The 22436-nt window shown below is 35.1% G+C and overlaps 1 protein-coding gene and 1 long non-coding RNA gene across 4 annotated transcripts; both read right to left on the bottom strand.

Moving 5' to 3' along the window:
- Window positions 1–924: 924 nt before the first annotated feature.
- Window positions 925–3103, bottom strand: LOC104227043 (uncharacterized). Of its 3 annotated transcripts, none has more exons than XR_011405772.1 (3): window positions 3015–3103; window positions 2722–2878; window positions 925–1270 (listed from the first exon to the last, which is right to left on the bottom strand). It is a non-coding gene; the product is annotated as an uncharacterized lncRNA (long non-coding RNA). The 3 variants fall into 3 exon arrangements; XR_011405773.1 differs by having other exon boundaries at window positions 2722–2881; window positions 3015–3061; XR_710992.2 differs by lacking the exon at window positions 3015–3103 and having other exon boundaries at window positions 2722–2968.
- Window positions 3104–4945: 1842 nt separating this feature from the next.
- Window positions 4946–5464, bottom strand: LOC104227058 (uncharacterized). Its single transcript, XM_009779194.1, has one exon. The coding sequence runs from the start codon at window positions 5462–5464 to the stop codon at window positions 4946–4948; it is 519 nt and encodes a 172-aa protein (XP_009777496.1).
- Window positions 5465–22436: the final 16972 nt, after the last annotated feature.

Raw genomic sequence — 22436 nt, 5'->3', positions numbered from 1 at the left:
ACTAATGTAATTCTGCCACTGCATATAACTACGTGACCTTCTCTAAGAGGTAACTAAAAATTTCGTCTAGTTTAATTATATAGATCTAGTTTAAGTCGTATTTTGATGAAACTTTTAGCTGAGTCAAGGTGATTTTAATAATTGGAGATTTGGAGTGGACGTATCTTCTGTTAAGAGTATTATATGCAACTTCTTGTAAAGGAGCTTTCAAAGAATATAAGTTTTTGACCTAGAGTGTGAGATAAGTGGATGTCTTCCTTGGATAATATCTAACAATTAAGCATCAGAAAAATATTCTTTTCGAAACTATTTTAAAAACATATTTTCTGTCGTACTAAACACACCAAAGAAACCCTTCTATTTTTTTATGGAGATCTTTTTACATATATAAGTATTTTGTTAAGAAATGTAGCTCAAAGTAATAATATAAAACAAGAAGATAAGTAATAGAATAAGAGAAGAAGGAACTTTCTTATTTCATCAAGTATTCAAGTGTGTCACATCTCACAATTTCATGGCTCTATTTATACTATGAAGGTTATAAAATAAAGGGGATCCTTAAGGTGCACATCGCCCGATGTTTGTGCTCAACTGTGGTCTTTAAGGTGAATTTGGACTGGGATAGATCCATTAAACTTTTAAACATAAGTTTCCAAATATATTTGTTTGGGCCATGACCCAACAAGTTTTGTTCATCATCTAACTATGGCCTTTGTCTCCTTTTGGTTCTTTGGATCTACTATATCGTGCTGTTTATATGGCTACTAGATGGGATAAACCCGTGCAAGCACGGGCCCAACACTTTGGATTAGAGTGTGTTTTATTTTGATAAATACTGTTTGCCAGCGTAAAGAATACAATATTATCTGAAGAACATGTATTTTATATCATGGTAAATTTTGCTTAAAAAATATTGCTCTGTGATGAAGACAAGAATCACTTGTATGACCGGTTAACATTTCTTCAGCAGGAGCACTTGCAATAAGTAAGAAGTTCTGCGTCTTATTGTTGGAAAAATAAAAGTAACATTTAATGCTTTTTGCCCCATGAGTCTGATGAGATAGTATTTTCTAAGCAATGAAAAAACATGTCAAGATAAAATTAACATATTTTCTAAGCAATGAAAAAACATGTCAAGATAAAATTAACATTTAATGCTTTTTGACCCATGAGTCTGATGAGATATTATTTTCTAAGCAATGAAAAAACATGTCAAGGTCTGTCATTCTACCTCCAATCCTGCTTCCTTCAGCAGTCATGGCTTAAAGATCTACAATATCAACAAGATTGTGCCAAAAAAACATATAGTCAGTCACCAAATGTACTTTAAAACATGAACATTCAGATGAAAGAATTAACAGCTAACGATAAATATGTTAATATAAAATAGTAAGCAGTTCTTAAAATTTTGTTGGAAAATTTACAATTAATATCAACAAGACTTACTGGTAAAGATGAGTAAGATTGAACAAAGAACATAATAAATTACAAAAAGTTTTCTCAATGAATACCAAAAGAGTTCGTAAAAGTGAACATATGAAGGTACTAATTTCAGTCCATAAAGAATAAGCAACCTAAGATTTCAATGCAAAGTTATAAAGCATGTTATTTTGGGTTGAAATAAAATGATAGCGCAACTTTCTGTAGCAACACGGTTAGTGTGACAGTACTTTGTAGTACTAACATAGGGAAGCATTTCAGTCTGTAAGACTATCTGACTCAATGAACGTGCAGAACAACACAAAGAGAAGGAAAGGAACTTTTCTCCACCTAAAAGTTCATTAACCTGCATCTGCATATGTAACACAACTATCACACTGGAAACATATATATATCTAATGGAATATATCATTAAGAGAAGAATAGAAGTAGTACGTAGGTCCAGTATAGTCCTGAACCCATCTAGAAATGGAAAGAAAGGTCATTAATAACAAGATGAGAAAAGAAATCTAGTTACAAGATAATTTTGCACGATGATTGTATTAATGCTGTATATTGTGTTAGAAACAATATTTGCCTGAACAAGCTAATTCTTAAGATCGCCCTTTAATGTAAGGGGAACACGAATCGCCTGAAAATAAGTTACTTACAGAAAGAACATCACAGAACATGTATGGCTAAAATATGATTTTCTTTGTTTTCCTCTTGAAGATAACCACTCTTCTGATAGAAATAGGAGAACAGAGAGTTGAAATTGAAGAGCTTTAGTATACGTTGCAGCTGGAAATGACTATGGAAACCTTAGCAAATAGTAACTTACCATCAGGAACAATAAAGCTTCAAATTTTATGGATTGCATGAATGAGCCTGTGATTCCGTCTATATCAAGAACAAGTATATGCTAGCTGACAATGGCAATCCCAATTTATAGTTATTTGTAGACCCTTTTCATTTAAGTAACTATATTTAACTTTTAAACATGGTTGATTTATAAGTTATATTACAGTTTGACTTAAAAGAGTAAAGATTCATCTGTAAAAGCTCATATAAATAGGTTGATTAAATGAGCCTTTGACAAAGTCTGCATCAGTTTGAGGGGATCCATCAATAAGAAACAGAAATTTCTTCTTAACGCTTTAACTATATGACAAGGGTATCACTGTTTTTATTTGGATTTACTTTTGAATAATGGAGCTTAAAACTTTGTTTGGAAAATTATAGTAGCTAATACCAACAAGAGTTACTGGTAAAGAATTTTAACTCACAAAAATTTTAACTCACCCTATCAGTTGTCTCTATTCCCATTAATTTACAGCAGTAGTCTTTGTTGTTTCGCTGATATATTCAAAAATTGATGATTGTGGTTGGGATGCCGCTGGACATAGCCCTGAAATCTCCTTTTAATGAATTCTTTGAGTCCTCAATTATGGAGATGGAGCTGCTATGAAAAACATATTAACAAAGAAAAGATAAGTTGGCTAAAACACCAATTTCTCTTCAAGCAGTTGAATTTCACAAAATCAAGAAGGATTCAACCATTATTTTAATAGAGCAAATATGGAACTGCAAAATACCAAGCAAAGCCATCGTCGGTGGCCGTCAATGGAGACTACAAAATTACCTATTTAGATTTTCTGTTAAATATATATGATGTCAATTATTTGTATGTATATGCATGATACTTGAATGAATATAATAAAGACATTAAAGAAGATTAATTGAATAACTTCCACTAGTAAAGCTAATCACATCATTGAAATATGCAAAGATATTAATATAAAATAAAATAATGAAACAATCTCTAAGGTAGAAAATGAAATTACTATATCAAAATTTGATTAGTGTGACAGTACCTTTTAGTACCAACTTGTGAAAACATTTTACTTTAGAAGATCTCTTTAAAATACTTGCAACACAGATTATACGTGTTAATAAGCAGTAAAGGAACATAAAGACATCAAAATAGAAGATGAATAAGTTTTTAACTTATTTCTCATTTTGTTTCTTAAACGAACAATAGATTTTTTTTCGCCAACATATTAAATAGTGATGTATAAAAATTTATAAGAGGAAATCAGTAAGTACATTCAAATGGAGAAATAAAATACAACTGTTATTACCAATAAACAATAGACCCTCCTCCTTTGTCCGGGCTTAGGACCGGCTGTGTTACAATATAATTTAATACAGACGGAGTTAAGAACATTATTTTTTCCTGATGTAAATGTCAGCCAGGTCAGCTTCACAGAGTTGAAAAAAAATCACATAAATATGCAAGTAGCTTTTGTATTTATAGATTTGCAAAGATGAATGCTTTGACTTATTGGTCTTGGAAAGTTTCACAATATAAATATTTTGATTTGTATATTGTGCATCAAAAAACAATATCAGATGAGTAAAAGTTTAGAAAGGATTTGCAGATACACAAGCCAACTCTTATTTAGCACATAGTAAATTGCAGAGAAATTATCTCAAGTCTCAAGAAAATTATTAAATAAAGAATATAAGGCTAAACCAGGAATATAAAGAGGAAAGCTACAGACTTATAGAAGTGCTTTTTGAATGATTTCGTTATACACTATGTTATATGTAGAATGGTTATCATCGTTATCTATGGAAGGCTGTCGGATTAATATTTTAATACAACTTGAACTCTTTGCTCTGGATAAAACAACATATAGTTGGCCATGAGAAAACACTGGCTCACACAAATAAATACCAACATAATTTAATGTTTGCCCTTGCGCTTTATTTATCGTCATTGCAAAACACAGGCGTATTGGAAATTGAGTTCTTTTAAATGGGATAGGTAACTTTTCATCATCTGAAGATAAAAATGGTATTCTGGGAATAAATACATGTGTATCTTTAAAATCACCACTCGCAATTTTAGCGCTTATAACACGACTCTTAAAATCACAGCATATCAGTCGTGTACCGTTGCATAAACCTTCACAAGGATTTAAATTTCGCAGCAACATAACAGGAAAATTTTCCTTCAAGATTAATTTGTAAGGAGGCAAACCAGCAGGGTTCAATGAATGTAAAAAAATCCTCAAACTGGCTCTGATCATTTGGTTCAACAGTTTCATCCATTGCAATAAATGTTTTAGCTTCTTTAGGGAATTGAGCTATAAGTCTATCATTTATTTCATCAACAAAGTCATTTTTTGTCGTCAAAATAACGCGCGAAGTTAAAAAGGAAGAATTGTGAAAAGACATGTGCAAATTAGGATATATTATGTTGAATAAAAGATCCAAAGATTATTTTTCAGTAATATAAGGAACAATGAAAGACCCCAGAATTTCTATTTTATTATCCATGTTTGTTTTTTCTTTTCCATTTCCAATTCGCATCAAATATTCACAAAACGAAGGATTAGTTTTGGCACGCATATTCTCTGATAATCGTAGTTTTTCAAGTTTGTTCCATATTTCGAAATTTAATATGCTCTCCCGAATGAAATCTTCCTTTTTTCCACTTCAAACCACAGGAAGAGTTTGTCTAAAATCCCCTCCAAACACAACAACTTTTTCCGCCGAAAAGCACATTTGTGTTCGTTATATCTTTCAAGAGAGAATCTAAAGCTTCAATCATGTTCTTTTTGGCCATTGATACATCATCCCACACAATCAATTTTGCATCACGAATCAAAGATGCCAGTGAGCTTTGCTTGCTAATATTGCAAGAAAATTTTTCATCGATATTAATCGGAAATTTAAAACGTGAATGAACTTTTCGTCCTCCTGGAAGGATCGAAGATGCAACTCCAGAAGTTGTTGTTGCTAATGCTACAAATCCTTTAGATCTCACAGTTGCTAATAAGACACAATATAAAAACATTTTACCACTTCCTCCAGGACCATCAATGAAAAATGCTCCTGATTCATTAGAAAATACTCTTTGCAAGATTATGTCGTATGCTATTTTCTGTTCTGTATTTAATTTTCTATGCAACAACAAATCTTCGTTACTCACAATGATGTTTCTTTCGAAATATGCTTCCTTCGCATCATTTGCCATTTCGAAGATGTAATATTTTCTGAAACAATATTGAACTCATTAATATCACGACCCATAGAATGCAGTATATCATTAACGTGATTCAGAACAGCGAGGTGGATATATTTTGATGTTATATTGGCTAGGATTTTAAAATCTTCGAACATTGAATCATCAAACTGTTCCCACAGTTCTCTTGGATTATCAGGGTTGCAGTATACTAATATTGTAGCAAATAAACGTCTTAAACTATAAGGCATTTGATAACATGCAGCCTCTAACATACATTCAATCAAGTTGTTGTCACAGTGTAACAACCCTCTTTTTTCTGCAGATTCTCTAAATGTGTTGCAGCATATTCCATTTACTGTTAGAAGATCTTTGTATGATTTTGGTGCTTTCACATTCATTAGTAATAATCTAAGGTAATATCTTTCTCCCTCTGTTGGATGACATGTTACAACCCTACCAATAACGTGACTTTGTTGTCATCGAGTCCACATTTTATAGGTAGATGACTATACGAAGTGTTGTGGAAAATCTTTATACAGTAATTTAAGCTCTTTAGCATCTTTGTTTGTTTCATTCATCAAAAAGAATTCTGTCAACATCGTCTTCTTAATATCATAGGATTTTTCACGATACTATCTGTTGTGTCAGTTTTTTTAAAAGAGACAAACTGTAGTCTATCAAGATGTAATGGGAGGTGATAAACACTCGGAGCCATTTCACTAATAGAAAACGCAAATAAGCGCCACATAGCTTCTGGAGGTGACACCCATCTAGAGATTGATACTCTTTTATCTCATCTATTTGTGTATTTTTGTTATCTTCGTATAAGCCAAATGATATCTTATCATGTCCTTTACAGATATATTTCTTTCTCACGGTGAAGAAGAAGGTTGTGAAATTCTGAGCGATAGAGAAAAACAAAGAAGATGAACAAATAAAGATAGAGAGTGACCTATCTGTTATACTAAAGTACCGTTGATTTCACCAGCTGTCATATTGATCACACGCGTAGATTTTAGCCAAATTTAGGAGCAATATGAAATGACCAGAATACCTGTATTGGGAAAAAACTGAGTCTGAATATTGAAGATGACGTGTCATGACACATGGACTGGTCAAAAGGTCAAAACGCAATAAATAGCCAAGAGGCACGGGAGACAACAGATATGGGGAGAACAAAGCAACATAAGTGTGGACCGTTACTCAAATGGCACGAGTCTCGTACCTATTCAAGTCATTTAAAGACCGAAGATCGGAAGAAGTTGAAGATACGAATATGATGACGTAAAAGAGTCTAAATACAACATTAAATATCAAATACATTAGAATATTTGAATTAAATAAAAATGATTGTGTAACGTTTCTTTTAATGTCATTTATTGCTCATAATTTCCTCATTAAAACAAAGGCATTACACCTCCTCCTAGAATCAACTATAAAAGGAGAAGGACTCAACATTTGTAGACACACGAAATATTATTGAGATTACACTTAAATACAAAACTACTTATTACTTTATTATTCTCAGAAGTCTTTTATTATTTTCGTCTCCAGATTATCAGTAACCCGGATTTCTCTTTATTTCTAGCTTTGACTAAAGACTCAGATTTTTGGTTAAACAAATTGGTTCTGTTACCGGGAATCTGATAATCTTTTCTTTTAAGCTACATTCTATCCGTTGTTATCATCATGTCAAACAACAATAACAACAACAACAATAACAGTGAAAACACCTTGGGAAACCATAAAAATCAAATTCATCAAAATCAAGGAGATTTACAGAACATTGACGTGGTTCCCTCCCCTCAAAATTCACCACGTCAATATCGTGAAGGCACTCCTGCTCCTGAATCTCGTGCTGATCAACAAGAGCAATCTGAACATTTTGAAGGGGAAGATGAAGCTTTACAAAAAATAATTGATGCACGGGTTAGCAAAGCTCTTCAGGCTCTAGTTAGTCGATTACCTGTTGCACCACCCACACTTACGCCTAATAATAATACATTGGAGAATCCTCGTTCTGGCCTTGTTAATTATGGAAATGGAGGAACCCCCAGTGAACCACAGGAAGGAGAACCAGGTAATTCAAATAATTCTCATTTGCAAAATTTAGTACTAACTTTGCAGAAACAGCTTAAGGAATAGAATGAGCGCATCGAGCAAATCCCTAGAGTTCCCCCTGTAATCAAAGGAGTGGATGTGGATAAATACTCACAACAACCTTGGAAACCAAGTGTTGCTCCCCTTTCAATCCCTAAAAAGTTCAAAATGCCTGACATCTCGAAATATGATGGCACAACAGACCCACGTGATCACGTAACTGCATTTACTACAGGTGTAAAAGGCAACGACTTGACCAAGCAAGAAATTGAATCAGTGTTGAGCAAGAAATTGAATCAGTGTTGGTCAAGAAATTTGGAGAAACACTCACCAAGGGTGCATTGACCTGGTATTCTCTTTTACCTGAAAATTCTATAAACTCTTTTGCTGAGCTTGCAGATTCTTTTATTAAAGCACACTCAGGAGCTCAAAAGGTTGAAAAGGGAATGTAAGACATTTTCAAAATTAAACAAGGGGACTCAGAGTTTCTTAGAGATTTTGTTGATAGATTCCAACGTGAAAGGATGACTTTACCTCGTGTACCTAATAACTGGGCTGCAATAGCTTTTGCAAGCAACTTAAATGACAAAAGTTCAGAAGCCACGAGAAGACTTAAAGAAAGCCTTCGAGAGTTCCCTGCAACCACGTGGAATGACGTGTATAACAGGTATAGTATGAAGTTGCGAATTGAGGAAGATACCGTACCTCAGTTTCATCATAATGGAAGGAGCAATTCCAGGAGATCAGAAACCGAAAAAAGATCAGGTAAAAACAGGTACGATCCATATATGGGACCTGCAGGGAAAGACTCACGGTCAAAGCAGGATAGTCAACGATATGATCAAAAATAGAGGAACGGGGAATCTGGTTCTTCATCAAGGTTCAGAAATGATAGAAATAGACAAGAGTCACGAGATGATGACAGGAGATTAAAGGCAAGGTTCGGTGGATATAACTTTAATGTCACTACCTCCGAGCTCATAGCTGTTTTGAGGAGCATGGGAGATAAGGTACGATGGCCAAAAGAGATGCAGTCAAATCCAAATAGACGCAATCCAGACCATTGTTGCGAATTCCACAATGATCACGGGCATAAAACTTCAGAATGTAGATTCTTACAAAGTGAAGTGGATCATCTATTGAAACAAGGGTATCTCACTGAGTTATTTAGTGAGAAAGGTAAGCAAGCCTATATGAAAAATAGGCAAGAGCCACCAAAGCCCCCTTCACCCAAGAGAACCGTGAATGTTATAAGTGGGGGAGAAGATATTCACGGTGTAACATATACGGCTTCCAACAAGGTTTCTAAAGTAACGATAACACACGGGAAACGGGTACGACAGGTTTTAGAAAACGAAAGTATTTCTTTCGATGATGCAGATATCGAAGGAGTAATGACCCCACATAACGACGTACTGGTAATATCTTTATTTGTACATGATACTAATGTAAAACGAGTTTTGATTGATCCAAGAAGTTCCATAAATATTATACTATTAAGGGTATTACGTGAAATGCAAGCTGAACACAAAATGATACCTAAGGCACATACCTTGTCCGGGTTCGACAATTCAAGTGTGGTAACAAAAGAAGAGGTAATTCTAACAACTTTTGCTGCAGGTGTTGTTAAAGAAACTAAATTTTAGGTAGTAGATATGGAAATGGCTTACAATATGATCATGGGGAGACCTTGGATCCATGATATGGATGTTGTCCCATCAACTCTACATCAAGTTATTAAATTCCCATCACCGTGGGTAATTTGCCAAATTCGTGGGGATCAGCAGACAGCCAGGAGTATCAACGCTGTAACAAATACGAGCACCATAAATAAAGAAAAATAGCAATTACAGGAGACAGTTGAAGGTATCAAGGATCAAACCTCAACTGAACAAAAAAGGCAGATTTAGACTCGAGACCTGATACAATTCAAGAACCTGAAAAGAATGAAAATATCAAAACAACAATCGAAGAGCTCGAGGCTGTGATATTATTTGAGCAATGGCCTGAACGGAAGGTTTATGTTGGAGCCAATTTAAGCTCAGACATGCGAGGTATGTTGATTGAATTTTTAAAAGCTAACGTGGACTGTTTTGCTTGGTCCTATGCTGATATGACAGGGATACCACCGGATGTGATGACTCACAAACTAAATGAAGACCCATCCTTCACACCAGTAAAGCAAAAGAAAAGAAAGCAATGAGCTTTCAAAAATCAGGTGATTCAAGATGAGGTCCAAAAGCTATTGAAAATTGGGTCAATCCGCGAGGTAAAGTATCCTAATTGGTTAGCAAACACAGTTGTTGTACCTAAGAAAAATGGTAAGTGGCGGGTTTGCGTGGATTATACAGATCTTAACAAAGCCTGCCCAAAAGATTCTTTCCCTTTACCGCATATATATCAGTTAATTGATGCAACTGCCGGACATAAACTTTTGAGTTTTTTAGATGCATATTCGGGGTACAACCAAATTAAAATGGACCCCAGTGATGAAGAAAAAACTTCTTTCATCACAGACAGGGGGACTTACTGTTATAAAGTAATGCCCTTTGGTCTCAAAAATGCTGGAAGCAACCTATCAAAGGTTGGTCACCAAAATGTTCCAAGAACATTTAGGAAAAACCATGGAGGTATATATAGACGATATGCTCGTCAAAACCCAACATTCTCATGATCATATTTCTCATTTATCTGTTACATTTGAAATTTTACGAAAATTTAATATGAAACTCAATCCAGAAAAATGTGCATTTGGGGTTGCCTCAGGCAAATTTTTGAGTTTTCTCGTTTCTAATCATGGTATTGAGGTAAATCCTTCTCAGATCAAAGCAATAGAGGAGATCCTTGATATCCTTACGAGTAAAAAAGACGTCCAAAGGCTAACGGGAAGAATTGCAGCCTTGGGGAGATTTATTCCCAAATCTTCAGAAAAATATTTTAAATTTTTCTCCGCACTCAAAAAGCAAGATCATTTTGAATGGAATGAAGATTGCCAACAAACCCTTAGAAATTTAAAAACTTACTTGTCAAATCCACCACTATTGGCAAAACCAAAGGAAGGAGAAAAGCTACTCATCTATTTGGCCGTGTCAGAAGTTGCGGTAAGTGTTGTCTTAGTCCGTGAGGACCAAGGTAAACAGTCTTCTATCTATTATGTAAGCAAGTCTTTACTAGATGCTGAAACACGATATCCACAACTAGAAAAATTAGCATTAGCTTTGATCATGACATCTAGAAAATTAAGACCTTATTTTCAATGTCACCCCATTGTTGTAGTTACTGTTTTTCCATTATGAAACATTTTGCATAAATATGAATTGTCAGGGAGGTTAGCAAAATGGGCTATAGAATTAAGTGAATACGAAATCATTTATCAACCTAGGACTGCTATAAAATCTCAAGTATTAGCCAATTTCGTAGCTGATTTTAGCCAGGGGATGCATTTAGAAGCAGAAAAAGAATTACAAGTTTTTAATGGTGCAAACCCGTGGACTTGGATTTTATTCACTGATGGTTCATCTAATGTAAAAGGAGCAGGCCTAGAGATAGTTCTCATACCACCTATGGGTGAGACTATTAGACAGGCTATAAAATGTCATTCTATAACTAACAATGAAGCAGAGTATGAAGCTGTAATTGCAGGTCTAGAATTGGCACGAGAACTCGGCATAACACAAATTATAATCAAGAGTGATTCTCAACTCGTGGTCAATCAAATGCTGGGGACTTATACAGCCAGGGAGACACGAATGCAAGAATATCTCGAAAAGGTACGGGAACCAATAAAGCAATTCCAAACTTGGAAGGTAATGCAGATCCTAAGAGATGAGAATGTGGAGGCATATGCTTTAGCTAATCTCGCATCTGCAGCAGACATAGCAAACGATGCAAATGCTTCAGTCGTACATTTATTTCATTCCGTTCTCGAACATGATAAGAACGGGGTAAATTTTAATCATTTAACATGGGATTGGAGAAACGAAATTATTACTTTTTTACAGCGCGGAACCGTGCCTGATGACAAAAGAAAAGCTTATGCACTTCGCAAAAAAGCTGCTCGTTATTGTTTACATCAAGGAAATCTTTATCGAAAGATGTTCGGTGGACCATTAGCAAGGTGTCTCGGACCTTCCCAAACAGAATATGTGATGAGGGAAGTACATGAAGGACATTGTGGAAATCACGCAGGAGGAATGTCGCTGGTAAAAACGCTGATTCGAGCAGGGTATTATTGGCCTAAAATGGAAGAAGAAGCAAACGGTTTCGTGTCCAAGTGTGATAAATGTCAAAGATACAGTAATAATATGCATAGACCAGCTGAGTTACTGCACCCTGTTATAGCCCCGTGGCCCTTTATGAAATGGGGAATGGATATCGTAGGTCCATTGCCACAAGCAAATTAAAAGGTCAGGTGAAATTTCTACTTGTACTTACAGATTATTTCACTAAATGGGTAGAAGCAGGAGCATTTAAACAGGTACGAGAGAAGGAAGTTAAAGACTTCATTTGGAGAAATATAATATGTTGTTTTAGAGCACCAAAGGAAATCGTGTGTGACAATGGTCCGCAATTCATAGGAGCTCAAATCACAGAATTTTTTCAAAGTTGGAAAATTAAGAGGATAACATCTACACCATACCATCCAGTGGGTAATGGACAAGCGGAATCCACAAACAAGGTCAGTATCAACAACTTGAAGAAAAGGTTACAGGATTCAAAAGGTAATTGGCCTGAGGTATTACCTAGAGTATTATGGGCTTATCGTACAACGACAAAAACAAGCACGGGAGAAACACCATTTTCAATGGTTTATGGTGCGGAGGCCTTAATTCCAGTTGAAATAGGAGAACCGAGCACACGGTACGTTCAAGCAACGGAGGAATCAAATGATGAAGAGATGCGGGTGAACCTTGATTTGCTCGAAGGAAGAAGAGAAGGTGCATTAATAAGGATGGCAGCACAAAAGCAAGTAATTGAACGGTATTATAACAGGAAAGCACGCCTCAGATTCTTTAAAATTGGGGACTTCGTGCTTAAAAAGGTGTTCCAATCTACAAAAGCTGCTAATTCGGGAAAGCTAAGTCCAACATGGGAAGGACCCTACAGAGTTCGTGACAATGCGGGAAAAGGAGCATACGAGTTGGAGACAATGGATGGCAAGGTTCTACCCTCACATTGGAATGCTGTCCACCTAAAGAGATATTATTTCTGAGAAAGTACCTACGATCAGGTATCGCTATATTAGAACTTTTCTTTGAATTGTTAAAATTTTACTAACGATTTTAGATGCTAGGCAGAAACCCTTACCCGTTCCAAATGATGAGTCACGACCTGCACGGCAAAATGGAATATTCTAAAATTCCAAGCCCAGGGTTACAATTAATCTGATGGAAATACACACGGGTTAGGCAGTCTTCATCTTTAATCGCACCTCCGAGTCCTGTATGTTTTTCTGTTTTCAGGAAAAGGACCAAATTAAGAGAAACAAACAAGTGCTCGAGGCTTTACTTCAGCGCTCAAACACTTGGGGGACTGCATATTGTACACAGATATGTGCGGTAAAACGGAGACGTAAATCGAATGAAAATCAAATACGAAAATCGAAAAAATCACGCCACAAAGAGACAAGTGTCGAGCAGATGTTACGGAACCTCAGCATTCATCATTGTGTTCTTTCCCATCAGAACAAAGGAAGATGCAAAACATTCATCATAGTGTTCTTTCCCATGAGAACAACGGAGTCACCTCTCAAACCCTTCTTAATACATTAAGATAGGGTCATGACTATGTATTGAAACGGATTATAAGGAAAAACCTTGTTGAATAATATTTATTTTGTAAAAATCTGAGTCTGATTATTGAAGAGAAGCACACATGACGACCTTCAGCTGCTTCTCTCGCTCTTCCATATATTAGTAATACATTAGCTTTCTCGTTTTATAGAGCAATTTATGTCTACACCTTACAAAAGATTTTGCTTTATAGAGCAATTTATGTCTACACCTTACAAAAGATTTTGTCATCATGGTCTCGTCTAAACTTGCAAAAAGAAATTCCCCATTGAAAAAGTTTAAAGTACTTATAAATTCTACACGGAGATTAATAACGTAAGCATAGTTAACAACTTCCATACCTTAGTATATTGTTCAGCTCCATGTTTCCATATGAAATTGAAAGAATACTTGTAATTACAAATTACGTAAAAGTAAGGCAACTAAAAAAATGAATTCTAGATGTGATAAGATGGTCAGAGGTTAGTGGGCATAGGCTTTAGCTAGGGGAGTTTCTTTATATACACACACCAAATTTCAAACTTATTTATCCTGTTTATTTATATTTTCCTATTTACAGAAAGTAACTAAATATTTTTACAAAATATATATAAATTCGATCAAAATCTACAATTTATCTACTAACTAAAATACAGTTTTCTATACGGAATCCGGTCAAACACTATAATTTACATATAATTTATATACAACTTGTATACAATTATGTTAATTGTATATATTTTGTATATTGTTTCTAGGCAAATCGCTTTATGTTAAAATAGAACTTACCTCGAAAAAGGACTTTAAAAAACATCTACCGTAGATCGATATCGGAGAGGCAATTCCTGGGATTCGAAAGAGAGAAGGAACTTTTTGTGCATCCGTCATACAAAATATATACAATTTATTTATATCTTCCTCTTCGAGTTTTAATATAAAATTTTAACCAAATTACCTCGAACCTTCACCAAATTCTCTCGAAATTGAGACGCAAACTCCAACAAATATTCCCAGTCATTTGCAACAACACTCAATCCAAACAAATACCAATTTTACAAAATTAGATTGTTCAGTTTAAAGTTTCGAAACTTTTTAATGGCGGTCAATAACTATTTATTAAAGAGATGGTGATGAGAAACTTCAAATCTTATACGGGTGAACAAACGCGTCCCATATTTTCCAATAACTGAGTATTTTTAAAATTTAACTTTAATTGAGATTTTTTCATCTTTCGTTAGATTTAGGTGCTTGTTTGCTTGAGAGTTTTGAGTTTCCTTGTACTACTGCCCGAATGTCATAATTTTTGGACTTCTTTTTCTATTAAAAAAAAAAGGGTCTATTGACACACGAATGGAATTTAGTATCTACTAAGAGAGAATAGAAGGAGATAAGTGGCGAAACCAGAAAATTCAATAAGAGTGTTCAAATTTTGAACAACCTTTGCCAGTGGGCTATGTAAGGGTTTTCAAAATTTATTTTTAATCAATAACAAGTACTCTATTTTACCTTATACGTAGTATAAATTTCGATAAAGGATGGTTAGTTGACTACCCTTGGACCAACATAGCTTCGCCCATGAAAGCCGGTAGAGTACTAGAATGTTAGATCATGTACCTCTTCTTAATAGTGAGGGTTAAAAAAGTGAAATGGGGAAGGAAGAAGAGGGAGATAAAAATGGATAAAATAAGAGTCTAATGCATTATTTTGTATATAAATGATAAATTGTATATCAACTGTAATTAAGTAAAATCTTTAATATTGAGGGTAAATAAGTTATAAAAGTAGTATAAATATACAAAAATCTTTAGCTAGAGGTTATTGAAGGTTTTAGAATTTTTTTAAGTTTGATTTGAAGTGGACTTTAGTGTTATTGATGTCCGTTTGGGATTCTGAGCCTTTGAATAGGTTCGTATTGTGATTGGTGACTGGTACGTAAAATTTGGCATCATTCTAGAATGTTTAAGTGTGATTCGGATGCGTTCGTCAAAGTATGAAAGTTTGAAAGTTAAGAGAAGGTTTTGATCGTCGATTCGTAGTTTTGATATTATTCATGGAATTTCGAGCCTTTGGACAAATTTGGATAAGGTATTAGGTCTGGATTGTATGATTGGACGGGATCTCGGAGGCCTCGGGTGTATTTCAGCGTGGTCACAAACCAAGTTTGGGTGATTTTCCGATGTTGTTGCTGGTTTCTGAATTTGTTCTTCGCGAACACGAAGGAAAGCACGCGTTCACGAAGAAGGATTTTTGGCTGCTAGAAAATTATGCTACATGAATGTGATAGAGGGGTCGCAAACGCGAAGAAGGAACTGGGGTACCCTACGCGAACACGGCAGGGAGTCGCGAATGCAAAGCAATGCGGGGCTGGCAAATTTTCCCTACGCGAACGTGGAAGGATGACCGCGAATACAAAGGAGGGGTTCTTGGCTGGCGAAAAATTGGTCATCGCGAGCGTGACATGTGGATCGTAAATGCGATGTGTGGATCGCAAATGCGATGCGTGGATCGAGAACGCAAAGCTTTGAGCAGGAAGGCCTTCGCAAATGCGATGGTGTTCTCGCAAATGCTAAGAAGGTATGCTTGGGTAGTGTATAAGTTGACACATCGAGTTCTTACTCAGCTTCATCACATTTTCTTGTATGGAGCCGACTTTGGGGCGATTTTGGAGCATCATTTCATCATCCATCACAAGGTAAGTGATTTGTATATATTGTGAGTTAAATACATGAATTATATATGGATTTGAACATGAAAATTGATAGAAATTGTAAAATTTTGGAAGACAACCTAGTATTGGTATTTTTAAATTTTGGTCATGAAATTAGAATAAGGAATAAATTACATATTTGAGTTCGTGGTGCTATGGGTAATATTTATCTTCAAAAATTTTTAAAATTCGGGCAAGTCGGCCCGGGGGTTGACTTTGTTGACTTTTCGAGTAGAATTGAAAATTGTTATAAATTGTTAATTACGAGTATTGGAGTATATTCTGATTGGTTTGCATGTTGTTTGATTAGTTTCGGATAATCTGGCATCGGTTTGAGGTGTTAGAGAGGCGTTGGAGCCGATTATGGAATTTCGAAGCGAGGTAAGTCTCTCGTCTAACCTTGCAAGGGGAAAACTAGCTTGTATGTATTATATTTGTTATGTGCTACTTATTGTGGGAGCTACGTACGTACGATGTGACGAGAGTCCGTACGTAGCTAGAATCATGTTTATGTCCGGGTAGACTTAGGACTTTATCATGCAATATTTGTATTATTTGAACTCAACTTGTTAGTTTAATTGCCTAAAACTTATACTTTGAATTTGATTAGAGATTATGTTAGGTCGGACCTCATTACCTCGAGTTGTTTGGCGGGATACTTGATTGTTGGTGAAAGTCATGCTTACTTTATGTTCATGTCATTGTGTTGCAAATATGTGGCACGTAATTTGATAAGTTTTCTCTCTTCCTGTGGATCGGGCCGAACGCCTCGGCAGTATACTTGAGATGTATCCATGAATCGGCCATACGACCTCGCAGTGTATGTATACGACTATTATGGATCGGGTCGTACGACCTCGGCATAACTCGTGCATAATGTCGCTAGGAATCCAAATATTCATGAAATTCCCCTTTTGATTTGAGACTTGACATCTGCATGATATATAATCTGTTTGAGATAGCACATGATATTTGAGAAATTTATATTGTCATTGAATTGGAGGATTATGTTAGTTACAGTTCGTACCTCATTATTACCGTTGTGTTTCAAATCTATTTATAATTTGTTGTACTTGTTTATTCGACCACTAGTAAGTGTCAATGTCGATCCCTCGTTACTACTTCTCCAGGGTTAGGCTAGATACTTACTGAATACGTGTTGATTTACGTACTCACGCTACACTTCTTTATTGATTGTGCAGGAACTTTTGGTGGTCTTTTTGTTGCATGGGCGCAGTTGTTGGGGGACTTTATGATGAGCTGCATTCGATGTTACGATCCGCAACACACAGAGCCTCCATCATATTCATTTATTTTATCCTGTCTAATTTACATTCGAGACAAACATTGTATTAATATTTTAATTCCTAATAGATGCTCATACACTTGTGACACCGGGGTTTGGGGATTTCTAGTAGATGTTCGCAGTTGTACCCGTTATTACTATCACTTCGTCTTATGTATTATTTGTACTCAATACTTTGGGAAGAAATACGTGTGTTTCCACGAATTCTGGATTTAAATTCTAATTATTTAATAAAATTTATGTTTTAAAAGCAAAAAGGAATAATTGATTTGGCGGTTCATATGTTGGCTTGCCTAACAGAATGGTTGGGCGCTATCACAGTCTGTTATGGGATTTGGATCGTGACACTATTGGACTTTAGTTGCCCAACATTCATTGCAATGTAGTATTGCTGGTCTTATAAAAGCTCTTCTTCCCACTTGTATAGTTACGAAAATTCGCCATCAATATATAACTAGAATGGGTTCATCATAATAGTTGCATCAAAACATCACGGTAGGAATCCATTCTCTTGATCAGCAAAATACGTAGACTAATTAGTACATGTATACTTACACGTACGGGGTTAATTTCGTTTACACTGACATCTTACAGATAGTCATGATCTCAAATTCTACGAATACAGACTGTGATTTCTCATTGATTCACATTTGCAAGAGAATATGATCAGCAGATGCACGAAATATATATATAGGTCATTTGTTGATTCAACAAAAATAATACTCAGTACTATCTAGATGCAATTGATCCTTATAGAGATAGGAGTTTTCCATTTTTCTTTCCTTTAACATGAGTTAAGTGTTTCCATTCCTAGAAATCCAGCCCCTAATGATCTGTAAAAAATGAAGTCATTGAGATTTCCAATGATTGATTTCACTTTTTAATTTTTGGGAACTTTTCTTAGGTCAAGAAAAGAGCCTTGTTGTTTGAAGCAAGGAGTTTACTTTGTATAACTATACTTTGTTCTTATGTAAGATTAATGCATATGTTATGATGAAGGCTACCTACATTTGCGTTGCAATTTGATATATATTGGATCAGGAAGACAGCTTTGATCAAAGAAAAGGTAAGATCTTACTGTAGTCATCATCCATATTTATATACATCATCACTTGATCATCAGCCATTAATTGTTAACAACTTTTGCTTTATTTTTATTTTTCCTTTTTCTCCTACGTTGAAATTCCATAATTTCTTTTCTCTTTTTCTTGTAAAAAGTTACTTAGTGAGATCTATATATGCCCCCTTAACTTTCAAAATCCATTTTCCTAAATACATAACTCTTTTTCTAAATCTTGTGATCAATGAGAATAACATTTTGTTTTGGGTCATATGATGACTCAATGAAATTTTGAAAACGAAAAGTTTTCTCCAACAATATGCAAGGAATGTTATGATACAACAACAACAATGACGACCCAGTAAAATCACACTAGTAGGGTCTGGGGAGGGTAGTGTGTACGCAGACCTTATCCCTACTCTGAGGGAGTAGAGAAGTTGTTTCCGAAAGACCCTCGGCTCAAGAAGACGAAAAAAAAGAGTTAGAGACGTCCTTGTAAATCAAAGAGTTATGAGATAGTCAAACAATTAATTGTAAGATGTTAGATATTCCTTTCTAATAAACAAAATAGAATTTAGCGTCTAGGTGAGTTAAATATAAAAACCAACAAGTTGTCACAATTAGTGCCTAATTTCTATCCCTAACTAATTAGAAGTTAACTACAATATTTGAATTGAAATTAAGACATTGAGAATATGAAGAAGAAAGCAAAGAAGAAATTTGAAATTAAATTTTGCAAGAACCAAGAAAAGTGAAGAAATGTTTGAATTAAGGAGGAGTAAGGAAAGTAGAAAATAGCATGGGACTTTTAGTGACAATGACAATTGATTCTAATTCTAAAGGAAATGGGTGATGTATTCCCAATCTTCCATTGTGATTGAGTGTGTCTTTAGGTACACACAGACACACACTATTCAGAGACTTTAAAGTTAGTGTTTTCACCTACTGTTTACCTGTTCCCTTCCCTTTGCTTTTTCTCTCTTTCATTATTTTTACAGATTCCTTCCCAACTAGAAATCCTGCTCTTGTCAGGACAATTCCCCACAATCTTCTACTCAGATATGTTTCTTTTTTATACAAATTTTAAACTTGAAACTTTTCGCACAAGATTGAGTAAAAGTCACTACTACTACTAAGGCGAATAGTTCAATATAGCAAAAATAATCCTATCACGCCTCAACAAGTAAACAAATAGTCTAGACATAATTTTTAGCATGAATGATAATTCACGTAGTCATGCAAATGGAGAAAACACAATATTAAAGAAGCATGATAGCAAAACAAAGCATATAATAGCCTAAAATCTATCAGGATCATGAATAACCACGGTGTATGCATATACACTTGTCACCTCGCATATACGCCGCCCCCAATACATAACATACATCATAGCCAACAGGAAAATTACCCTCAAACCAAGCTTAGGCAAGATATTGACCTCATCCAAGCTAGTCCTCAATCTCAAATCGCGTCAAAACATTGATCCAAGTCAAACATTATCCAAAGAAGTCAACAATGCCCTAGGAAGCAATCCATATCCATAAAGCTTCGATATTTGAGAAAATTCTCAAAAGTCAATCCGGACCCACGTGCCTGAAATCCGAGACCAACACCAAAATTCGATGACCCATAACCTGTCGAATCCAAATATGTAATCAGTTTCCAAAACCGAGTCCAAATTGGTGCTCAAATCCCCTAAAATATACTCTCTTAAAGTGTAGACAAAAAACAAAATAGAAATCTATGGGTCATCAATATATGAAATCAAATCCAAGTGAAAATCACTTACCTCTAAGGTAGTAATGAAATTGCTCTTCAAAATATCCTCTTCTTAGAGTCTAGGGCTCAAAATGTGAAATAATGTGCAAAATCCCGAAAATGATAACTTAAATGCAATATCCAGCAGTACTCTGCGTGATCGCCACAGTACCCTCGCAATCGCAAAGGTCAAACTGACTCTAGCTCCAGCTATGCTTCGTGAACGCGATGGTCCACACTACACAGGCCTACGCGAATGCGACGCACCTACGTGAACACGAACACCAAAACTCTGCTTGACAATAAAGCTTTGCAGACGTGACTACTTCATCGCGAATGCTAACAAATCACCAGTCCACCAAAACATTCTACGCAAATGCATCATAGTGATCGCGAACGTGAAGAACAACAGAAGATTAGCTAGGCCAAACTCATCTAAAATTGTCTGAAAACATCCTGAAACTCACTCGAGCTCGGGACCCGGTCCAATCATACCAACAAGTTCAAATACATCTCCCAAACTTATCATAAGGCTCCAAACACCGTAATTGATATCAAAACCAAGAATCCTCGATCAAGATCAATTTTTTAAGTTCATAAACTTCCAACTTCAAACCAAGCGTCTGATTCAAGCCTAAAAAATCCAGAATGGACCCGAACTTTGCACATAAGTCCTAAATAACAAGACGGACCTATTCTAATTCTCAGAATAATAATTTGACCCTGATAACCTCAAAGTCAACTCCCTATCAAACTTATGAATTTTTCTAACCTTCAAATTTTTAACTTTTGACAATTAGAGCCAAATCAACCAAGAAACCTTCAAATCCAAATCTCAACATATTCCTGAGTTCAAACTCACCATACGAACCTAATGGAACCATTAAAATACGATTCCGGGATCGTTTACTCAAAATCAAACCTTGGTCAACTCTTCCAATTTGAAGCTTCTAAATTGAGAATTACTCACCCAAATTAACTTTGAATCTCTCGAAAATCAAAACTAACTATATACGCGAGTCATAATGTATAATATGAAGCTAATCAATGTCTCAAACCTGTGATTAAAGTGCTAAAGCTCAAAATGACCAGTTAAGTCGTTACACTTCAGGAATAGGTCATTCAATTATTTAGTAATCCTTGAAAGCACCTTCTTGCTATGCTTGCTATTTGCCTTGATCAGTTCTAAGGAACTCTGGGAATAGCACTGAAAGCCTCTAACTCAAGTAACAAAAAGGAGTGAGGTTAGCCAAAACCTTCATCAATTAATACTCCAAAACTTAGAATATTTTGGTTAAGGAAAATAATCTCTATATGATTCGGTTTACGTATTTATTTTTAACTCCACGCGCCTTTCTTTCTTTTTACACATATTTTTTTTATGCAAGCAAAACAATATTAATTAAACCTTATTGACCCCGAATTTCTTCAGCCTGCATAATGTTTGTAGCCAACGAAATAAAATATTCAAGGAATCTGACTTGTATATATTAGGAATCGGTTTCTAGCTCCTGACCACATACTCCAAGAGACTCGGCTCTTTTGCAATTGTTTGCTAATCATCAAAACCAACATAACCTCAACTCAACACCTTTTTCATCCTTAACTAGATGTCTCATGGGAACCGGATACCGAATAAATATATTTAAAAAACTAAAAAAATTCTAAATAACCTTAGACAAAATCGAAGCACGTAAGTACATAAAATAAACCTCAGCTATCTTTAACTTTAGATCTGGAATATGTTTGTGTTTGACACACGAAAATGAATAAAGAGATAAAGAAAATTTGTGGTGCATGGGAGGCTCGGAGAGGGAGAAGAGTGTAAATACTTATTATACTTGATATTTACACTAAATAAGTAAATATATAGGGTGTATTTTACACGTATAATACTTTTAATAATTAATTATAACTAAATAATATATATTTTAATTTATTAAAGTAAATTTATGTTAATATTAATCCCTCCTTTTAGTATTAATTAACAATCAAAATGACCATATTAATCTTAATTTGTTCATTAAAAATATAACAAATACTCATGTGCTCTTTACTGAAAGGGGCAATTTTATTTTTTTCAGTGATCTGCAAAGAGCAATGCTTAAAGTTTATTTCTGAAAGAAAAAGGGAACTGATAAAACTGTGGTTGAACCAATCCATGAAGGAAACATCTGAAAACGAGCTATCAAATCAAGAGAAGGAATAACTAAATCGCAGCATCAATAAACCTAAGGAAGTTATGAATATAGATGAGGAAACCAACACCTCAACAACCA

This window comes from Nicotiana sylvestris, chromosome 3, assembly GCF_000393655.2.
Source record: "Nicotiana sylvestris chromosome 3, ASM39365v2, whole genome shotgun sequence".
Taxonomy (NCBI): Eukaryota; Viridiplantae; Streptophyta; class Magnoliopsida; order Solanales; family Solanaceae; genus Nicotiana; species Nicotiana sylvestris.
This window is presented reverse-complemented; position numbering and strand designations above follow the sequence as displayed.

Coding starts and splice junctions, on each gene's coding strand:
- LOC104227058 (XM_009779194.1), bottom strand. CDS start 5,464: ATGGCAAATGATGCGAAGGAAGCATATTTCGAAAGAAACATCATTGTG.